At 44.5% G+C, this 20,947-nt stretch overlaps 1 protein-coding gene across 1 annotated transcript; it reads left to right on the plus strand.

The window, feature by feature from the left end:
• Window positions 1-606: 606 nt before the first annotated feature.
• arhgdig (Rho GDP dissociation inhibitor (GDI) gamma) lies at window positions 607-17,790 on the plus strand. The gene is made up of 6 exons (XM_017416737.3): window positions 607-1,139; window positions 11,693-11,866; window positions 12,876-12,959; window positions 16,102-16,178; window positions 16,835-16,898; window positions 16,987-17,790. Exons 1-6 carry the CDS (start codon window positions 1,067-1,069, stop codon window positions 17,181-17,183), a joined length of 669 nt encoding a protein of 222 aa, XP_017272226.1. The 5' UTR covers window positions 607-1,066; the 3' UTR covers window positions 17,184-17,790.
• Window positions 17,791-20,947: the final 3,157 nt, after the last annotated feature.

Consider the following 20,947-nt stretch of genomic DNA (forward strand, 5'->3'; position numbering starts at 1 on the left):
TTTAAGCGCCTCTGCGAGGAACCTGAGAACCAATCCAGCTTTTCCGAAGACTCCCTCGCCAATGAGCTTCATCCCAGGGAGAAATTACCTTTATCCAAACCGACGAGGCAGGTGTGTGTGCAGACAACCCCCCATTTTAGTAACTCAAAGCTTCTTTCTTTGCTCCCAGGGGGGAAAAAGGGAATAAATTCTCTTGTTACAAGACGAGAAGAGAGAATCAACTGGAGTTGTGATGAGTGAAGGCTGACAGGGCGTGGCCCCTCGAAGACTGACGATGAAGAAGAGGACGGACGGAGACAAAGAGCTGGAAGGGAGGGGCACAGAGGACAGCAGAGACATGGTGACAGAGTGATGGACAAATGGAGCCGAGCAGAAAGGAAGCATTGAAAAAAAAAAAAACTGGTAGAGTTGGAGGAGAGTGAGGAAGAGGAGATGTGAGGAGAGGAAGAGTTGGAAGAGGAGGATGAAGAGGAGGAGGGGGGGTAAAGGATGAGCTCATTGCAGTCGCTGGGCTGATGACACGAGGAGGGGAGGGAGGGGTTCACTGCTTGTCTGCGAATCGATAGCCAGCGTCTGAGTGCAACACACACACCCACCCACCTACACACACACACACACACACACACACACACTGCAGACAGCTCTGCCGGTGTGAGCTCCCAGCATCCACGCTGGCCGGAGCGCCGAGGTGATTTCTCCTCCTGCTCCACTAAACTCCGGCTCGTGGAGGAGAAGAAGAAGGAGAAGAAGAAGAAGCCGGCTCTCATGTCTGCTGCTCCTGCCTCCCCCCTTCCTCCACCCTCGCTCTCTCTAACTCCCACATCACTCCCACACCCAAGGATACCCTCTCCACCTCTCCCACATCACCTCCTTTCCTCCCCAACCACAGTAGACGCCTCCTCTTGGAAAGGAATGCTCGCCTGAGCCTCTTTTTTTTTTTGGTATTGTTTTTGCTCTCCAAACATTTTTGTGGATGCTGTTCTCCTCCCTCCTACTTCGGTGCTACCTGTGGAGGTCTGCTGGGTGTTCTGGTTGTGTTTGAGCTCCCACCCAACCACCACCCACCATGCTGGGACTGGACGTGTGTGAGTTTGGGGGTCAGGTGCTGGAGCTGCTGTGGCTCACCATGTGCTACAGAGGTGAGGCGATGGAGGAGTGTGTGCGTGTGTGTGCGCGCGCTCGCGGTCAGAATCACTTCAGCCATCGGCGTCAACTGCTCTGACAGGCGTTCGGCTCCCAAGTTTTGGGGGCGACGAAGCTCTTTGGTGCCTGTTTCCTGTCGGGTGTGGACAGGTTTACATGTGTCCAAAGATGAGCCGAAGGTGATGAGGGGGGAAACAAAAAAAAGCTATTCGTCACGACTTCTGTGTGGGCTCGTGCAAACAGGTTCTTACTCTTTGAGATTGTTCATTAAAAAGGCTGCAAGCTGATAAAAACAGAAACCAGGTGTGGGAGAGAGGTGTGTGTGTGTGTGTGTGAGCAGGATGAGACAGCAGAAGCCGGAGTGAAATGATGTCACCAACATCTGCTCTGAGAGCCACCGGGACCTGCAACAGCCCAGTTTATACAACATAATGCAGGTGTAGGTGTCTGTGTGTGTGTGTGTGTGTGTGTGGGATACACTGCAGCAGCGCTAAAGAGTAGCAGATGGGCGAAAGGAGCTGGGGGTTTCCCCTCCCACCTCCTCCCCACCTCACCGTACACAGATGTGTGACTTTTTGTGCCATCAAAACAGGGGGAAAAAAGAACGAGAGGCGAGGTCGTCGACTCGGAGAAACTAACCAAACCTCTCGGCTCCGACCAGTCAGAGCTCAGAAAGTGCCGAGCCTTTACGAGCAGGTGAAAAAGGCTCGAGCTCACTTAGGATAAAGTCACAGTTCGCCTTTTTTTTTCTCCCCCAACGCTCAAACTGCAGAAAAACACGCTTTATAGATAAATATATGTCTGATTTCTGTGTAATCCCCTCACGTCTCATTTATACCAACCACATGTCAGTCATTACCGTACGCATGAATAAATGATGTTTTGGTGAAACAGAGTGATTCCGATCTCTTACAGCGGAGGTTCTGTGGAAAGGTCATGAACAATTAGTATCTTACCTGTTGTAGATGGCTCTTGGAACAGCCTCAAGCGGATTGGTGTCATCTTAAAACGACTATGTTCTGGTGCTTCAGGTGAATGCTATTAAACAAACCTTTGCATTGTTGAAGGTTTTGTCTGGCAGAAAGTTTAGGACGGTCCTGTAGGAGGCACTACAGTTAGCTGCCTCTGCTCGTTAATAACCACAGACTTCGATGCAAATGGCGTTTTAATGCGAAACGGACGGCGACGTGAGGATTTATAAACCAGCGTATGCATGAACTGCTACAAATGTTTATAACGAAACTCTCAGAGAGTAATCAGCGGACGTGCATCTAAAACTGACTAACCTTTAGAGTCAGCCCAGTTCTAGGTGGTCAAAGCAGGTAACGCCAAAAATTGCTACAACTTTAGACTAATTTCTAGATTTTGAGCCAAAGTTTAATGGTGTAGTGGTTGAGAGTCATCCCCAGTGCACATTCAGAGTGCATTATTGGGTTTTTTGCATTCAAAATGGCTCTATCTGTCATTTCCCATCATAAAATAATCTGAGTTTAAAGCTGTGGTATGAAAGGCTGCGGGTGATGTGCATTCCCTCCAGGAATGGTTGATGTTTAACTGAGACAATCTGGTCCAAAGAACTCAATATTCCTTTTTTTTTTTCTTTGCAAAAGGAAACCTGGTAACTTCCTTTCTTTTTCATGGCGGTTTTCCCCCTGCTTTAGATATGACAAATCTAATCACGTCGAGGACATTTGGCCACGTGAGTGGGAAAAAAAAGTGGTGGATTTTAGCAGAACGTAGGAGGAAACATGAAGCAGAAGACGAGGAACAAAAGTGATGCAGGGGGGAGGAAGGGCTGAACAAAAGAAAAGGTCGGGAACATTTAGGAGGAGCGAGCAAAGAGCAGGAATGATTGTTCGAAGAGTGGAAACAGAGCTGCGAATGACTCTCAGCTACTACCACGCCTCGTTTCAGCCCAGTATCTGTAAACCTTGTAGCGATTTTGATTGACTGCATATTCAGTAATTATTTTCATTCAAATCTGCTAGTTCAGGAGATATTTTGCTAACACAGAGACGGGCAGGTTATTGCTCTGTCGAAAGCTGCCTCTGGGAATGAAACCTGGGCGGCTCTGGATATTTTCCGTGAACTGTCAGTGAAGCGACCTCCACCTCACACAGCCAGCAGACCGTTTTCTCCCCCGCTTCATTTCCTTTCCGTGTCTCAGACGATTCCCAGACTTCCTTCTGTCTTTGTTCCGCCTTTATTTAATTTCCTGAACAGAACTTATTTGACTGTTTGCCTCCTCTCTCCGTGCGGCTGCTGTGCTCAGGTCTCCCCTGCTAACATCCACAAATTCACACTTTCAGCTCGTCGGATTAGAGTGTTTAAGGATCCGTACTGTATCTGCATCACATCCCCCCACCACCTCCGGGTAGAAATAAACGAGGCCGTCAGGGTGGGAAGAGGCATACGAGGCCGATCAAGTCAGTCAATTAGAGAACCTGCTGTCTCATCAAGGCTGCCGGAGCAGCTGAGGACAGGTCTGCTCGCTGCAGAAACAGCCCCTTCCCCAATCATTTCAGTAAAACTGTTGCATGAGGTAAACGCGCCTAATTGCAAAAATATGTTTTGCAACTTAAAGAGAGAGGTCAGATCTTTTAAAGCAGGGTTCTGTGGAAAGGTTGTGAGCAGTTCATATCTTACCTGTTGTAGATATCTCTCTGAACAACCTCAGTCCGTACTGCAATGTGGATTTCTAAAAGCGGAGATTTTGTGTTTAGTAATTTAGGCAAAAACACCTCAAATAAATTTATTGGTATTCAGTAGTTTTTCCCCCAGTCAATTAAAGTTCACTCGCCCCAGTCCTATAAACTCTATCACATGCAGGGGATTACCGAGAGCTATGATTTTAATTCAGTCATCATGATTATCAGCGATGAAGTGTGTTTCCTGTGTTGGTCAGATTTTTGTCTTAGATATACTGCAGCTTGTATTCATGTTGCTGCAGGAAATGGCCCAACGCATCCAACAACACGCCCTGCTCATATACTCCTTAAACGCTGCTGTGTTGATCACTCTGCCCGTTTCATCGTATAACAGCGTTACAGAGGCCTCGAAAGCTTGTGTTTCATCTCCCGCTGCGCTGCGTGTGTGTTGGTGTGTAAGTGCGAGTGTTTTCTCGTCTCCGAGGCCTTGTTACAGTATTAGAGCAGAGCGGTGACAGCGAGGCTCAAAGGACTATTAAAAAGCAGCAAATCAGCACTCGGGACACACACACACACACACATTCACACAGCGCATGGTTTTCTGACACAGTAAACAGTTATCTGGGTTAGGGGAGAAGGGAAGCAATTATAAAAATGAGCAGCACCAGGACTGCAGAGGAAGAAAGGGACTGTGGAATTTTGTTAGCTGACAGTAAGACTTAACATTTTCTTTTTTTTTTGTTTACGTGATAATATAGCGCTTTATGGTTAGTGGGGATGGAATTTTATGCAAAAACACTCATCAAATTCATCAGAAATTACACAATTTTTCTTAGAATATGCAGGAAAGCTGACCATAGCTTTCACTCAATGATCCTTTCAAAATAAACTACAAGGGCAGAAACAGAAAGACAGCAGGACCGAGTTGTCTGTCTTTCTTTTTTATTTTATCTTTAGTGAGGAGGGTGTAGGCATTGTGTTGAAAAAAAAAAAGCAGCCCGATTGGAAGAGCTCCCCAGTTCCTATGTCAACATAGGTACTGGGAAACATCGGGGATCTGGGATACCAGGGAACATCAAAGATCTGGGAACATTAGAGGACACCAGGGAACATAGGTACTTGGGAACATGAGGATGACTCCCCCCAAAAAAGACCAATTTATCTTTGAAGTTGCCCATTTTACCTAGATTCTGAATATTCAAAAATCACTGCCCATCCCTAGTGGTTAGTGTGGTCCTCTCTGGGAGGTTTGCTCATTCTCGTGTGTGGTTTTTATTACTGGAGACTCCGGTTTTTCCCCAGAGACCCAAAACATGCATGGACATTAGGTCCAATTATGATTCTCGTTTGGCTTTAGGTGTGACCATGCATCTGTCTGTCATTTGTTAACCAGTAGAAATGGGAACCAGATCCCCTTGAGCTTGGATGTATAATGATGCTCTGTAGTTTAAATAAAATTTACGTAGTCACTATTTTCTTTTAGAGCAAGTCAGATTTGAAAACCACACCTATTTATTGCTGTTCCACGGTCAGAAACCTGTTAGTTCAGCTTAAAAAGGACCGGAAACTGGGAAAAAAACCCACTCTTTTCCCCCCGAAGTAACAAACTCTTCCCACCTGCAACAAGTTCAGTCTTGCTGATTTAATCCACACAGAGTAAAAACTGAAGTAAATGGGACTCACCCTTGTCTGTAAACTGTTGCCAGGCAACCGTAGGAAAAAGCAAGAACTGATGCAGAAAATCAGCTGCAGTCAAAACTATTAGCTGCAGATGAAAGCAGTGCCTTTTATACCGTGTTTTAATGAAAGGGAGTGTATGGTCTGCGGTGTGAAACTTTGATTATATTGTTATGTCCCTGGATAGCCTTGGTCAGTGAAGCGCACGTTTTATTTCTGAGAAACATTTAGGTATGTCTGATTGGCAGATAATGGGAGCCAAATTCTTTGGTGTTCGGTTGAACTTCTTCACTGTGGTCACCTGACTTGTTGTCGCTTTATAAGCCGAAAGTTGTGTTCCTTTGCTGCCTTGCATGTCAGAGTTTTAAACAAAAAGTATGTGTTGGGAATGAGTCTCTGCAGGCAAATCCACACCAGATTTTAGCTGAATGTCTGTTTCTAAATTCACTTGGTTATAGGCATTTTTGTGTTTGAAAATTGAAGTCAGAGCAGACGAGCTTGCCTATTGGCTGATTTCAGTTGAAGTCCCGCCCACTCCATGAAAACAAACGGAACATTATCCTTGATCAAAAAATTTAAAAACACCTCAGATCATTGTTTTTTCTCAGTTGTTGACTCTTGATGATTCACTTAGTATCTATCTTGCTGCTGTATGTTCAAAAGTAGGCGGGGCTTAAAGCTCCATGTTGTTAGTGCACAGACTCTGGTTCCAAAAGTACAACATGACAGCCGCCGTCAGATCCAGGGTTTTGACCCAAACTATTGTTCGTATGGAGTGAGGGAGCACTTTGGGAGGAAGGGGCGGGGGATGAGCATTTTCTCGTCCAGGCAGGGGTCGGGGTGCATCATGATTGGCGAACGTGTGCTCAGAAGGGGAGAAAGGGATGCGTGCTTTCTGAGCCCGCGGTTTGGCTGGTTGGATCAGACCTTCTGATGATTGGTGGCCGTTCACTTATATAAAAACAAGGTTTCTATTATATATTTGGGCTTTTTAAAAACTATTAATCTAGGCTATGACCGAGCCACACAGAAGTAATAAAAATTATTTTGAAAAAACTCAAATATTTTTATATGCTTTTATATATTTTATTTTGGAAAATGCCCACTTCTGTTCCTGCACTGGACTCAGTTGCAGTTATTTTCCAAATACCAGCAAACCAACAAGCTAACCCTAACAGGAATCAGCAAAGGACAAATTCTGCTACGAAAGCTGCATAAAACCTCTCCAAGATACATAAAACAGTTTGGTGTAAATGATTTAACAAACAAATCAACCATTTTCTCACATTCTGCTTTCAGATGCTTTGTCTTTGACTTGTGTGTGTGGTTGTGTGTGTGTGTGTTTCACGTCTCTTGTGAGCGATTCTTTCTTTCTGTGCAGCTTTCCCTGAAGCATAACAGATTGCCGTGTTGGTTTTCTCTAAATGTGTTGGTGTAGCTGTAAACAGAGGCCGTTAGACGCAGCCTCCATCTTGTCTGGGTTGTACCTTCTTCCATACTGCTTTCAGTGCTAATTGCTAAGTACAACTACAAGTTTGTAAAAAAAAAAAAAAGTAAGTTAAAGGGCTATATTACACTTATCATAAATAATTAAGAATGGCTGGAGAAGTGTTTACTTAATAGATTTTTGTAGTCCGATTAAAGCCGGAAACACAAAATGTCCACTCTGTGTAGAGTTCACCTTTAAGGAGTGAAAGCGTCTCGACTTGTAGAAATATTTTTGCTACAGTGGTAACTTTTATTATATTTATTATTTTATCTTTTGTCCCTTTTGAGGAAACCAATGAGGCTCTTTAGCATCTGTGCCGTAAAGGAAAGTGCTGACTTACACGTTTAACAAGACTGCAGCCAAGCAGAGGATGACTGGGGAAGTGGCCGCGGGGGTAATGAGCCGGCTTTTATGAGAATCAAAGAAACTAAAATGGTTATTACCGCACCGCAGATGGGTGATGAGGTGCACGTTGAGATTTAAAGTGCCGGCTGTGCAAGATAGAAATGTAGCACCGAGCGTTCTGTGAAGGAATGGGTATTGCCCGTCGTCTTGCATGCCAAAGATTTTTAAAACAATCTTGCGCGATCTGTTAAGGCTTGGAATATGTGTTGGCGATTACTCTCAGCTACTACCACATCGAATTTCAGCTTGATATCTGCAAAACTGGTAGAGTTATAGCCATTTTTGGGTGGGCTGAAGTTGATTTGCTCTGGAAGCCATCTTGAATCGGGTGGACCCCACAGGCTAATCAGTTGTAGATGTGCATCAAATCAATACTTTGTGTGAGTTTGATTGAAATCAGTTCAGTGGTTCATGAGATATTTTGCTAACAGACAGACAGAGATGAATCCAGCACTTTAGGTCAAAGCTTTAAACAAAGATCTTGCTCGATCAGTTAGTGCTCAGAGTATGTATCTGGGAAAACTCTCAGCTACTACCACACTAAATTTTAGCTCAATATCAGTAAAACTGATTGGGTTATAGCCATTTATGTGTTTGCTAAGGTTGATTAGCTGTGGTGGCCATCTTGAATCGGGTTGGCTCGAAAAGTTAATCAATTGTACACGTGCACCCCGTCGTTCCTTTTCATTTGTTTCGTTCACATACGTCCACTGATTCTTGAGATATTTTGCTAACAGACAAACAAACACACACAGACACAGGCAATTGCATTAGTGCTCGCCTTTCGCAGCGACAAATAACAATTATTTTTATTCACCGATATCGTAATATTGTCTCAGAATAACAGCCACAAATTGTATGGATTTTGTGTCGAGGCATTGCGTGAAGACAATCGAATTTTAACCGCCCCCCATTAAAACAGCAGAGACCCATTCTCTGTGGACCCTTTGGGAGCGAGCGGTAACTGATTCCGGAGCCGCGACGGGTCGGGAGCGTGGCATTCACAGAGGGAAACGGATCTAAAGAGCGCCGCTGGCAGCCTGGAACATGCTCTGTGTGTAAATATGCGCATGTGGGGGAGGAAGGGAGAGCTTTGATATGTAAATACGAGCTCGTGAATCATTTATGAAGTCATCCACCATCCATATTCAATATACAAAGCTGGGTAAAACTCTGCCTGTGTGGGTTCAGAAAATAAAAAAAAAGATTCTTTGGATTTTGGGACTTTTTGCATCGAAACATTTCCATCACCATTTCTGACTCTCTGAAATTTGCCTAATCTGTCGTTTTAGGGCACATAAATATGACATCAGAAGAAGGCACCCTTCCTATCATAACCATGGTCACGTTAAACCAAATTTTGCTCTGTATCTGCAGAATGGATCCGGTTTGAGCCATTTTGGTGTTCTCTAAGGTCAGATGGCTGTGGCAGCCATGTTGAATTGTCTTGGCGGCGAGCGATGATAAGAGAGACCTAACTGTTAGCAGCAGCTAGCTGTGGGTCTTTCGGCATGAATATAACAACATTTCTGCTGGAATAACCATGCAATGGGAACGTCATTTCCATCCATCTTCTGCCGCTTTTCCGAGGTTGGGTCTCAGAGGCAACAGGTCCAGGAGGGAAACCCAGACCTCCCTCTGCCCAGAGACGCTCTCCAGCTCCTCCCGAGAGGATACATTATCCTTCCAGGGAGTTCTGGGTCTGCCCTGAGGTCTCTTCCCAGTGAGACATGCCCAGAAAACCTCCATATTGAGGCATCCAGGAGGCCTCTGATCCACCTCAGCTGACTCCTTTCGATGAGGAGGAGCAGCTGCTCCACTCCGAGCTCCCCCCGGGATGACGGAGCTCCTCACCTCATCTTTAAGGCTGAGCCCGGCCTCCCTACGAAGGAAGCTTATTTCAGCCGCTTGTCTTTGCAATTCAAGATGGCTGCCACAGCTAATCTACATTAGCCAACACAAAACTGGCTATAATTTAGTCAAATTCACAGATATTGAGCTAGTTTTATACATGGTAGTAGCTGGGAGTCATTACCAGCACATACTCATACTTGGCTTTTTTTCTGTAACTCCTTTCCTTCTCAACATTAAACAATCTTAATCTAAAACTCGGGCATGTAAGGCATTTTCTGTTTGCAGAATATATGTTTGACTGGCTCGTTTAAATGCTGCGTCGTACACGACGGAGCGAATCCGCTCAGATCCCTCCAGTCCCACCACCGCTCCAGGTCTTCCAGCACAGCCAGCCTCTCTCCGGAAGGTGCGGCCGAGAAGCCGAAATGAAATTTGAGCTGGCCGAGCCCATTACGGACGTCTGCGAAGGTCCAATATCGAATCTATATCCCTGACGAAATCCAACCCAGATGACTGGAGCGGCCCTACATGACGTCATCAGCCTCCTGAAACAGACACGCTGCTCATCGCTGAAACAAACCAGAACTGTTTCCTGCTGGTGAGCTCAGCTGTTTGACAAATGGGCTCGATCTCCAAGCGCTGGCTTTTTAGTGACTCGATGGTTGTAGAACTTTAAGGAGGTTTGTCATAAACTCAAAGGACTTGGGTGCAGTTTATGTAATGGATTTCTTTCAGCTCCAAACTGAATAAATCGTTCATCTTTTGGCAAGATGTCACTCATTGTTAAAGGATCTTTAGTATGGAGATTGAATTGTGTCCTGGATTACCGAGGGGGGTCTGCTGTGTGACTAATTAACATCTTACCTGTCGCTGATGGCTCTTTGAATGACCTCAGTTTGGAGTAGTAGTTTAGCTCAGATGGGTCTGGTAGGCTAACGGTTAGTTTGAACGGTTCATGGATTTCTGTGGTTGCACCTCTGCAGTTTTCGTCACTTCGTGCTCATTGGGGCCGTGCGTCTCTGCTCTGCGACTGAGATGATACGCATCTTAATCCACAGCTGTCCGTTCAGTTCACTGAAGGTATTTAAGCAACAAAAATACGATGGATTCAGCCATTAATCGTGATACGATTTAACATAGGTTCGATTCAACACACTGAGATTCAATGCAACGCAACACAACGAAGCACGGGAGCGATTTTATGTCCTTTAATGAGACTCATTTTTAACGCTATTTTATAAACCATATACACTAAAAGCTTTGGTTATTTGCAAGCACAAATACTTCCAGCAGGAATGTTGTGATATTTTTGCCAAAATAACCATTTGAAGTGAAATTAACAGCAACAAAAAGGTTCAGAAAAGAGCGTTCACATGAACTGTTTTGAAACTGGAGCTTCTTTTTCTAAGATGACAGCCGTCCACTTTGGTTTTGGCTCCACTCAGACTAGCCGTCAGCTCGTCCGCCATGTCCAAAAAACATTTTGTTTTCAAACTGAGGTTGTTTAAATCATTAAAGCATATTAATTGTTCACACCCCTTTAACAGAGCCTCGCTGCAAAACACCTGAGCTATCAATAAAAGTTCATTTAAAGTCAGTTTTTTAATGTAAATCACCACAGCCTCGCTGTAGGTCTTTGGTCAGCAGTTCCAGGTAATCCCATTCATAAATTTCCATGTTCTGACAGTGATGAATGAGGGGGAAGCTGCTCTTTCCTCTTTGCCTGGTTTAGCTTAGAATTGGTTTATAGCACCTGCCGCATTTTAGTCATGGTGACCATTAATCACCAAAGTTAAAATAACGCCTTCAGCAACAGAAAACTTCAGAGCACATTTTTTACAAAAAAACATCTGCTTTACTTATTGCAAATGGCATAAATATCAGTGAACAGAATATAAACATGCACATTATGAATCCTATAAACTTGTGCATCACTGACTCAACAATGTTTGATACTTTCCAGGCCTCCAGCAGTAGCTAGCTTGTGCATTAACAGGAAGTGGAGATTTACTTTTAGCACAGCAGTGTAATTTTATTATTATTTTTTGAATCCTCTTTCCTTTTATTTTTTTTACACTGAATCATAGGCAATTGATAAGAAATATGTAAATATTTTGAACAAAATTTTAAAGTTTAAAGGGAATCTTTTTACATTTTTCTGCCCTCTCCTTGTGCTAATGCTAGCTTGGACATTAACAGGAAGTCGAGATTTACTTTTACCCCCCTTCTTATATTTTCTTCTTACATTAAAGCATAGACGAAGACAACAAAAATATGTATTTGTTCAATTTTATCTTCAAGTTTAAAGTTAATCATTTTTTTCTTTTAAATTGCCCCCTTCTTGTGTTAATGCTAGTACCCGATGAAGCACCTTTTATCACAGGTGCAAACAAATCTGTTTCTGTTATATTTTGGCTGTAAAAGTATCATTACATTATAATTTGACTCATTTGGTGTTCTCCCATTATTCCCAAAGGTCTGCTGACTGACAAGAACGATTTGCCCATCGAAGAGGAAGCCAGTGAGAGGAAGCTGAACTACAATCCTCCGGCTCAGAAGTCCCTGCAGGAGATCCAGGACATGGACAAAGATGACGAGAGTCTGGTGAAGTACAAGCAGACCCTGCTGGGGCCGGAAGCCCTGAACGCAGGTTTGTGTGCCTTGTCTCGCAGCATGTCTGCACGTTTAATGATATTGTTCGCTCACTCCAGTGGAACGACTTGGTGCAGAGCTCTCACAGGCGGCAACAGATTTGCTCGTCTCAGCATCTTTTATTCCAGCGGCCGGGCCTATGACAGCTGATATCAGAGAAATAGCTCCGACTGCTTCGGCGCTGCAACTCAACGCCACAAACATCCTCTTCAGCGGGAAGGCGTGTAATCTGAGACTGGAAGAGGACTTTATTGTCAAACAGAAGCTGTACATTTATGCCGGCTTGTCCAATCGGTGTAGCAACAATTCTTTTGGACTCAAACGTAAATCGTTTTTTACATAATTTGTGCTTTAAAATCTATTATGCTGAGGGAATAGATGGTTCTGATCTTAAGTGGGGATCTGTTACGAAAAGTTAACATCTTACCTGCTGTAGATGGCTTTTTGAATGACCTCAGTTTGAAAAACACCCCGTTGTCCACATGGAAACAGTTTTTTTTTTTTCAAAACAATCATTTTATTTGTTGTTTCTAACAACATCCTTGTTTCTGGAAATGTCTCCGTCCACACGGGAAAAACGCTGCAGTAACTAAGCTCGGCCTGTATGTGGCACTGTAATGAAAATACACCAGAAACAGGAAACAAGGTTGAAGAGGAAGGTTGAAGGTTAGATTAGAGGTTTGGGTCCGGGCTTTTTCTCCACACTGAGGTTGTAAAAAGAGCTATCCACAACAAGTAACATATTAAATGTTCGTAACATATCAACCTAACCCCACGTCAACAAATCGGAACTATTTCTTTAACAGATTAGATCCTAATCTATCTTCCCCTCTAACCGCTTCTGTGTGCTAAGCTCAGGTAATCAGCTCCCAGCTCCATCACGAACTGATGCACGACTGAAACCGAATTTCGGTTCAAAAAAATGCAGGCACAGGTCCAAATGTATGCAGGGATTTTATGAAACTACACGTGGATTCTGTAACGACCCGCTTTCTTCTCTGCTTCAGACCTCTCTGGGCCGAACGTGGAGGTGACCAGGCTGATCCTGCTGTGTGAAGATGCTCCAGGCCCGATCGCCATGGACCTCACAGGTACACCCGGCGGGCGCCATCGCTACAGCGAACTCTGAGTGGCTCAGTGCCCTTTTAGTTAGGCTTCTGCGCCCCCCTCTGAGCTGAGTGTCACGGGTTTTGCGAGGACACAAACAGCTGAATGTGTTGCTTCGTGGACTGAAGCGGCCAAAGTGGCCGTCGCTGAGGCAGTCCTCGTTTCATGTTCATCAGCTCCGTTACAGACGGCGTCATGTTCGCCAGGAGAAATTTCCATTTAACTGAACCCGTTCTCATCCGTAAAACTGAACCAAGATCACAAGTCTGTAGCACGATGACCCCACCACTGTGCTTTAACAGCTGTTCGTTTTCTGAATTAAATCATAAAAGAAAGAAATCTGAGTTTCAGCCTCTTGTACCCCAGATACAAGCTGCTGAAATGAGTTTCCTTCGTAGGGCGGCCAGGCTCAGCCTTAGAGGAAGCGAGGAGCTCCATCATCCGGGGGCGAGCTTGGAGTACAACCGCTGCTCCTCCTCATCAAAAGGAGACAGCTGAGGTGGTTCAGGCCCCTAGACGCCTCCCTTTGGAGGTTTTCCAGCACATCCCATTGGGAAGAGACAGGGATTCTGTATCCTCTCTGGCTTGGGAACACCCTGGTGTCCCTCAGGAGGAGCTGGAGAGCGTCTCTGGGGAGAGGGAGGTCTGGGTTTCTCACCTGATTTGTTTTACTTTTAACCGTTCATCTTCACTGAACGAGGAATGGACAAATGGCCACACATTTTTACCGCTCCAAGAGGAGAAGTATCGGGCTTCTTATTGGTAAATATTCAGACATGCTCGCCATGAGACACCTGTTGTTTTCAAACCCTTTAATTTGGAGAGTTGGAGTTTTATTTATCTAAATGAAATAAGCGTTCGTGCTGTTGAACCATAAGGAGAAACATATACGTCCCATCACCTGCTGCAGGACTGCAATCAGATGCGTTGGCGTATCGTGTTGCAGTCATAAACTGGAGGCTGAATGCATTATCAGCCAGCTCTACTTCACCGGGGTCCCATACCTCCCTCCATTACGGAGACGCTCCGAGCTGAAGACAGTCTGACTGCACGCTTCAGTCATTCCCGCCGGAGAGCTTTTACTTCGCTGAGGTGGTTCAGGGCTGCGACTTCGCCTGAACCCCGCTCCTCTTTTAAGGCAGTAAACTGCCTGTCACACATCAAACCACCGAGCCGAGTAGGGGAGAGGTGCAGCATTCTGGTTCAGTTGGAAGAACTTAAAATACTGATTCACCGGTTGCCTAAAAAATAAAAATCAGCTTATTCTGTCTTCTAACAAGGCCATAGAGATAAAAACAGATGCCCAATTAATCTGTGTTTCTCAAGAATCATCCCGTCTGTTTTAATTATTAGCATTATTAATGCTCTAAAACGTGAGAAAAGGTTTGTCAGGCAAAATTCTGACAGCTGCAGTGAACCTGCGTGTCAAAATGTGGAAGAATTACCTAATTTTATCTGGAAATAAAGGTTCGGTAGATTATTGTGGTCACTTCACTGTCCTGAGTTTTAACCTTGGAGGAGGAGCTGGAATGGATGGATGGACGGACGGAAGGACGGAAGGACGGACGGACGGACGGATGGATGGATCCATCCATCCATCCATCCAGCTTATATTCAGCTTTAAATCAGGCTCTGCTGGCTCTCCTTCTGTGTTGCTGCAGCAGCTTAAATAAACAGAAAAACAGTCGTCAGTTTGTAGCATAAACTCTATATTAGATCACCAAAAAGATGGAACATGTTTGTTCCTAAAAGGTTTGTTTTTGTTCCATCTGTGCAGTATTTGCAAAGTGTTACCTGAAAAACACTGTGTTCAGCTTGTGGTCCACACATACTCGGAATTGCATGCATACCTTCATATGTGTGTGTGTGTGTGTGAGGAGAGCAGGTAGACGGCCTTCCACACTGACCTAGTTTCTCAGTCTGGCGCTCCCACAGGAGCCCAGCATCTCTCCTCCTCTTCCTCCTCCTTCTTCTCTCTCGTCTCGGGAGACGCGAGGAAGCGAAGGAGAATGAAGAGCGGCGAGCTGCAGCAGGCAGCGGCGCGGCTCTCGCGGGGAAACGGCAGCAGAGATAAGAACGGATCGGCCTCGTGTGTTATTCTCCCGCAATCCTTGATGTGGTGCCAAACACACGACCGCAGACCTAAACGAAGACAAGCGCAATCAAACGTTTCCACACGGCATCAAATATGGTATTTTTTCCCCCAGATACCTATAATTAAATGTTCAAATCAATTACAGGGCAGATCTGTGGAGGGGCTTATGAGCAACTATCTTACCTGTTGTGCATACAGAACTCTCTGAGTTCAACTCTGACTGGACTGATGAGCAAAAGGCTCATTTGAACAAATCTAAAATATTTACAGTGATTCATGAAAGATGCTGTTTTTTATGCTACATAGTTATTCCAGCAGAAGCAGCGTGAAACTCCCACAGGAAGTGCTACAGCTAGCTGTTGTTTTTTACAAGCGACCATTCATGTCTGTGTTGCGTAAAATCAGCGACGGTGTGAAAATGTAAACACTTGTCCGAATGACAAGGAGGTTGATCAATGAGCCATCTCCGGCAGGTAAGATGTTAATTGCTCATAACCAGACCTTGTAGCTCTTGAGCAGCACTTTTTGAGTCTAAATGTGCCAGATCCGAGGGTTTCATCCCCATGGAGTAACTTTTTTCAGCGAGCCTTGCTTCTTCGTCACATTGCAGCCCTGCTCTCCTCTTCCTCCCTCCCTGATCCTTTATCTGCCCGTCTCCCCCTCCCCCTCCTCCCCTTCCCCTCCTCTCCGTCCATTAGGAAGCACTCAGGACTCGTGGACCTCTTTAAGTGGACATATAAACGGATTAGAGCGCGGATGCGTTTTTACAGCATGAACTTATTCAACTCGGCCTCACATCGAAGACATATGGGCCTTTTTTTTCCACAATTAATACGAAAAATACACATGAAAGAGCCACTGAGTGAACAAACATGTCGGATTTTATAGTCATTTCTTTCAGTGAAGCTACAAACCTTAAAGCATAATGTGCTGATTATTCTTGTTCATCCTGCACGGATCTGTTTTTTTTTTCTTCTTTGCGACCAGAGGCCGTTTTAACAACGCTCTGTGCCTTCTGTGCTTTTGTGCAGGAGACCTGAGCGCCCTGAAGGAGGAGAGCTTCACTCTGCAGGAGGGAGCGAAATACAGGCTGAAGATCCACTTCAAGGTAAGACGGTCAGGCGAGCAAAGAGGTGGAGAGGTGTGGATGAAAAAGGGAATAAAAAACAATAATGAAAGATTTAGAAAGAGAGAAGCTACGCTGCCATCTACCTCTTAATGACCTTTTTTAAACCTCTCTAACAGCTCTGACTTCTGTAAATTCACTCAGCTCCCATATTTGAAGCCAGATCCAGTGACAAAAGGTTATGAGTGGCTAACATCTTACCTGTTGCAGATAGCTCTCTAGAGAAGCTGATTTTAATTCTAACCAGAATGAGGAGCCGGGCCAAAGCCAGCATCTTACTGGGCTGCTGAGCTTAAGACAGAATTATGAGGAAAATTGGCAAATTTTCACTCTGAATCACGGCAAACGACTACTAGCCAGGTCCGGGTCTGATTTAGCTGACAAGAAAAATGCAGCTCTGGGGGCTCTAGAATCTCAGAAACTTAAACAGAGAAGGGCTTAAGACCGTTTCCAGATACCCACGACTGTTTCGAGGGGAAGAGCTCTGCTGGGCTGTGGGGACACCTGCTGGATGGATCCCGTCACTGCAGCCTTCCAAAACCACGGGGGACGAAAGCTGCGTCTCTGCTGGGAGAGGGTCCCAAACGCTGCAGGGGTAAAGGATAAAGAAAATAATGTGTGGCTCTGTGTGTTTCCAGGTGAACAGAGAAATTGTTTCAGGCCTGAAGTATCGCCACGTCACCTACAGGAAAGGAGTAAGAAGTGGGTTTGAATCTGTCAGACTTGGTTGTGATGTGTGCAAGCAGGGGTCAGAAAGGTGGTTAACTTTCTACACCGTCTGTGCCCTCAGAGGACGCCGTGGTGTGCATGATGGGAAGCTACGGCCCTCGGGCGGAGGAGCAGGAGTTCCTCTGCCCGGCTGAGGAGGCGCCCCGGGGCGTCCTGCTCCGCGGCCACTACCTGATCAGGTCCTGCTTCGCCGACGACGACAAGAACGTCTACCTGTCCTGGGAGTGGAACCTGAACGTCGGCAAGGACTGGAACTAACGCCGCCCTTCCCCTCTTCCTCCTCCTCATCCTCTGCTCTGTTTTATCCTTCTGTTATCTGATGCAGGTCCTGGCTCTCTTCCAAGTCACACGTGTGACTTTGTTTCCTTTTACCGCTGGGGTGACGTAAACCCACCGGTAATCTGCAGATGCTGCTGCTGAAGCCTGCAGGATTTAATCGGTCTGCTTTAGAGCAAGTTTGTTCTAATAGTAAAAAAAAAAAAGGGGGGGGGGGGATTGAGAGTCTGACAGACGTCTAAATTTGCGTGGTCCATTTGGAAACAGCCTCAGCTGACAGAAGGGCTGCACAACTCCTGAAATAAAGGATAAAGAGAAATAATGCTTTAAAACAAACCAAAAAAAGAGCCCTAAAATGGATACTGTTTGGCTAAAAATGTTAAAAAATGCTCTCCAACTGGCTTTAAAGCAGGTTGAGGCGATGAAAAATCCAAGAAAGAGCCTTGACTTTAAATAACTTAATGCTTTTTCTTTCCCCAAGTCACGGTGGGGCTTTTCCAAGGAGCACACCGGGGATCAGCTGTAACTGAACTGTGTATACTGTAAAACAACAACAAAAACAAAAACAAAAAAAAAAAAAAAAAGAAGATGCATGGATGTTCTTTGGGATTTGATTCTTATATATATAAAAAAAGAACAAAATCTGTTTTTATTCCTCGCCTTGCTAAGGATGAGGAGGGCAGGCGAGGTTTGGAGTTTAATCACATGAAGGGAACGATAGATAACTGCTTCAGAATAAGGAATATTAATGTGTGTGTGTGTGTGTGTGTGTGGGTGTGTGCGTGTGTGTGTTATTGAATCCAGAAAAGTCCATTTTAGTGAGCTTTAGTGGTTTAACTGTAAACGTAGGCTTCTGCATGGTTTCTAGCGAGACTCGTTTCTCTCCTTTCGTCTTCTTTTTACGACTTTACTCTACGACCTAACGTGAAATAAAAGAAAAGAAAAAGAACAAACTGAGGCTGGGACATCCGGCGGTCTCCAGCAGGAACAGATTTCACGGGGAGCTTTCTTTGGAAAGCTGGAAGAAGCTGTTTGTGTCTCTTGTGACGACGGGTCGCTGTCAGGTCTGGTGTTGTGTGTTGTTTAATAAAAACTATTCCAACCCCCCAGGAGGCTTTTAGTTTGACCCTTTTTTGTCTGAAAGAAATCCAAAGCAAACACTTGAACTTGAACTTGACATTTTTCTCTTATATGATACAAAAAGGGGGAATAACTTGCACTTTTTTAAAAGCCTACATTGCAATCAAAACACACATTTAGGCGGTAAAAATTAAAAACTGGAACACGTTTCTTTGCACAAAAATTTGATCTCTTTCCCCTTTTTCTGTTTATTGAATCCCACCAAAAATACAATGAAGCTGCACAACCAGACTTCAAGATAAAACTGAATTTATTCATATACTGTCAAGATATTAACATGTTCCAAAGGTGGTCAGGAGAAGAACTTATACTGCTATGTGTTTTTAAACACGTCTATTCGAAAATGCAACAATAAAAGACAAAAGAAAACAGAAAACGGCAATAAAACGTGTCCCAGAAATGTGCCATTGTCCATCTTTTACATTATTCAACAGCAGCGATGCCTCGTTTTTTAATACTTACTGGACTAAATCTCACTAACTGGAACATCAGAGGTGTAAAAATGTAATAAATGTGAGGATTTGGAGCCTGTTTATAGTTTAATCAGGTCTAACACTGAACCGGGACTAAATCCAGTTAAAGGACTTGACACAAATGCAAGAGACCAGAGAGGATCCATAAATCCTCTGTGGAGTTCTGTGGATCGGGCCTGGAAGAACATGCAGGATGCCCGAACCGCCTCAGCCGACTCCTTGTGATGCAGAGGAGCAGCGGCTGCAGTCTGACCTCCACCCGCCCCACGGGAGGAGGCTCGTGTCCAGGGTCTCATCCTGTCTGCCATGATCCAGATCTCATGGATTTAGCTGTTGAGAATAATAAAGCCTGTATGGAGGGGAAAACCCCCCCGCTTTGATTCATGCTCACAAGTGGTATCGTCCTCTGATTGTCCATCAGTTCAGCTCATTTCTGCGGTGGTGGTGTTGTTGCTGCTGAGGGCCTGCTCCAGCAGGGCTCTCTGGGTGGTGGCAGGAAGGTACAGGAAGGAGTAGATGAGCACCAGCAGCAGCAGCGCCAGCAACAGCGGGAGGCCCCAGTCCGAGGTGAATATGGGCTCGTCGCAGCGGGCCTGCAGAAACGACTTGTTAGGCATGGCTGGGGCGGAAGGTCCCAGCTCAAAATGTGAGACTTTAAAAGCTTCAAAACATCCGAAGAAGGCAAAAAAAGAGTAAATGTCCAGTCAGCTCCATCATCCAGGTGGCTCTTCAATTAATAGAAAGGAAAAAAGAAAGTTGAGACAGGGTTTTGCTTCAGATCCAAAATGAGAGTGAAGAGAAATGACACATCCTTCCTCAGTTGATCTGCATTCTTCTGCAGCCTCTCTGTCCTCGTCTCCCCTTTTTATTGTTTCGCTTTGGCCCCCACATCCAGGCCTCCCCACAGCTGCTGTCAGGTGCACCTGGCCTCAGGGTCCACGTGCCGAGCTTTGCTGTCGCCTCGCTCCCAGACAAACCCTGGAGCGTTACACAACCAAAGGTGGGAGACCAACCAGAAAAAGAGACGATGCCTGCTCACAGAGAAGCAGGCTGTGTTATGAAATGTAACTTATGTAATAATTCTTAACCATCTGGGCCTTTGAACACACCCATACCTGCTGCGATAAAGGGATTTGGTTCAGAACCGTCTGTTCCAGACACTCATTAAATATTTCATCTTTTCACCACATGAGGAGGTCACAGCTTGACATTGAAGTTGTGTTTTTATTTTTTCTGTCCTTCAGAGATTATGTAGGAACCAGATGGATATTAATGCAAATAATCCTAACTGTCTGAAACATTTCAACATATTTAACCACTTTAAGAGTGGCTGAGTCATGTGACTTTTTCCCCCTCCTCTGTTCTGTGAAGACTTCCCCACTTTACCTCCAATGGCCATATTCGCTGCTTTGTAATTGCTTGTAATACAATCTGTGTTAAATGTAGGTGTGAATTTTGAAAAAGCACAGTCAGTATTTAAATAAATGTCCCTCAGCAAACCAGCCTCATGTGATTGGTCACCAACAATGTGCTGCTGAAAAACTTTAAATGATTGTTTTTTTTCCTCTTTTTGACAGAATTGGTAGAGATAAGGTCAATTTGGGAGCCATATTTTGAGTTTAGAAGGCTCTGTGTTACCTCAATCGACCATCAACCTGATGTAAAGCTTCTACAAACACAGGTTTGTATCTGATAACAAAAAATAAAAAAATCGTAGTAGTAGTGTTCATTTTTAAATATTTCATCAACTGTAATTTCTGCAAATTATAGGTGTTATTAACAGTCTGTCTCAGATCATGATGCTTCCACTACTGTGCTCAATATTGCCCCAACTTTTCTATTATATTTAGGTTGTTTGGTGCCATCAACCTATAAAAAAAAGAGATCAAGCTGATATTCATTTAATGTGAGCTGGTTTATATATGATTTATTTGTATTTCATTGGCATCCATAAAGGTTTCAAATTTTCTCAGTTAGTTTTCATAATAATCATTGTTTTCTTGTGATTAAAGGAAAAAAAATATTATCATAATATAATATCAAGAATAGTGCATGTTTTTAACTTGATGTTGTGGCTGTTGCCCTCCGCACCAGTTGGTGGCGGTATGACCCCAAATTACAGAGCAGACAAAA

Source organism: Kryptolebias marmoratus, linkage group LG12 (assembly GCF_001649575.2).
Source record: "Kryptolebias marmoratus isolate JLee-2015 linkage group LG12, ASM164957v2, whole genome shotgun sequence".
NCBI lineage: Eukaryota > Metazoa > Chordata > Actinopteri > Cyprinodontiformes > Rivulidae > Kryptolebias > Kryptolebias marmoratus.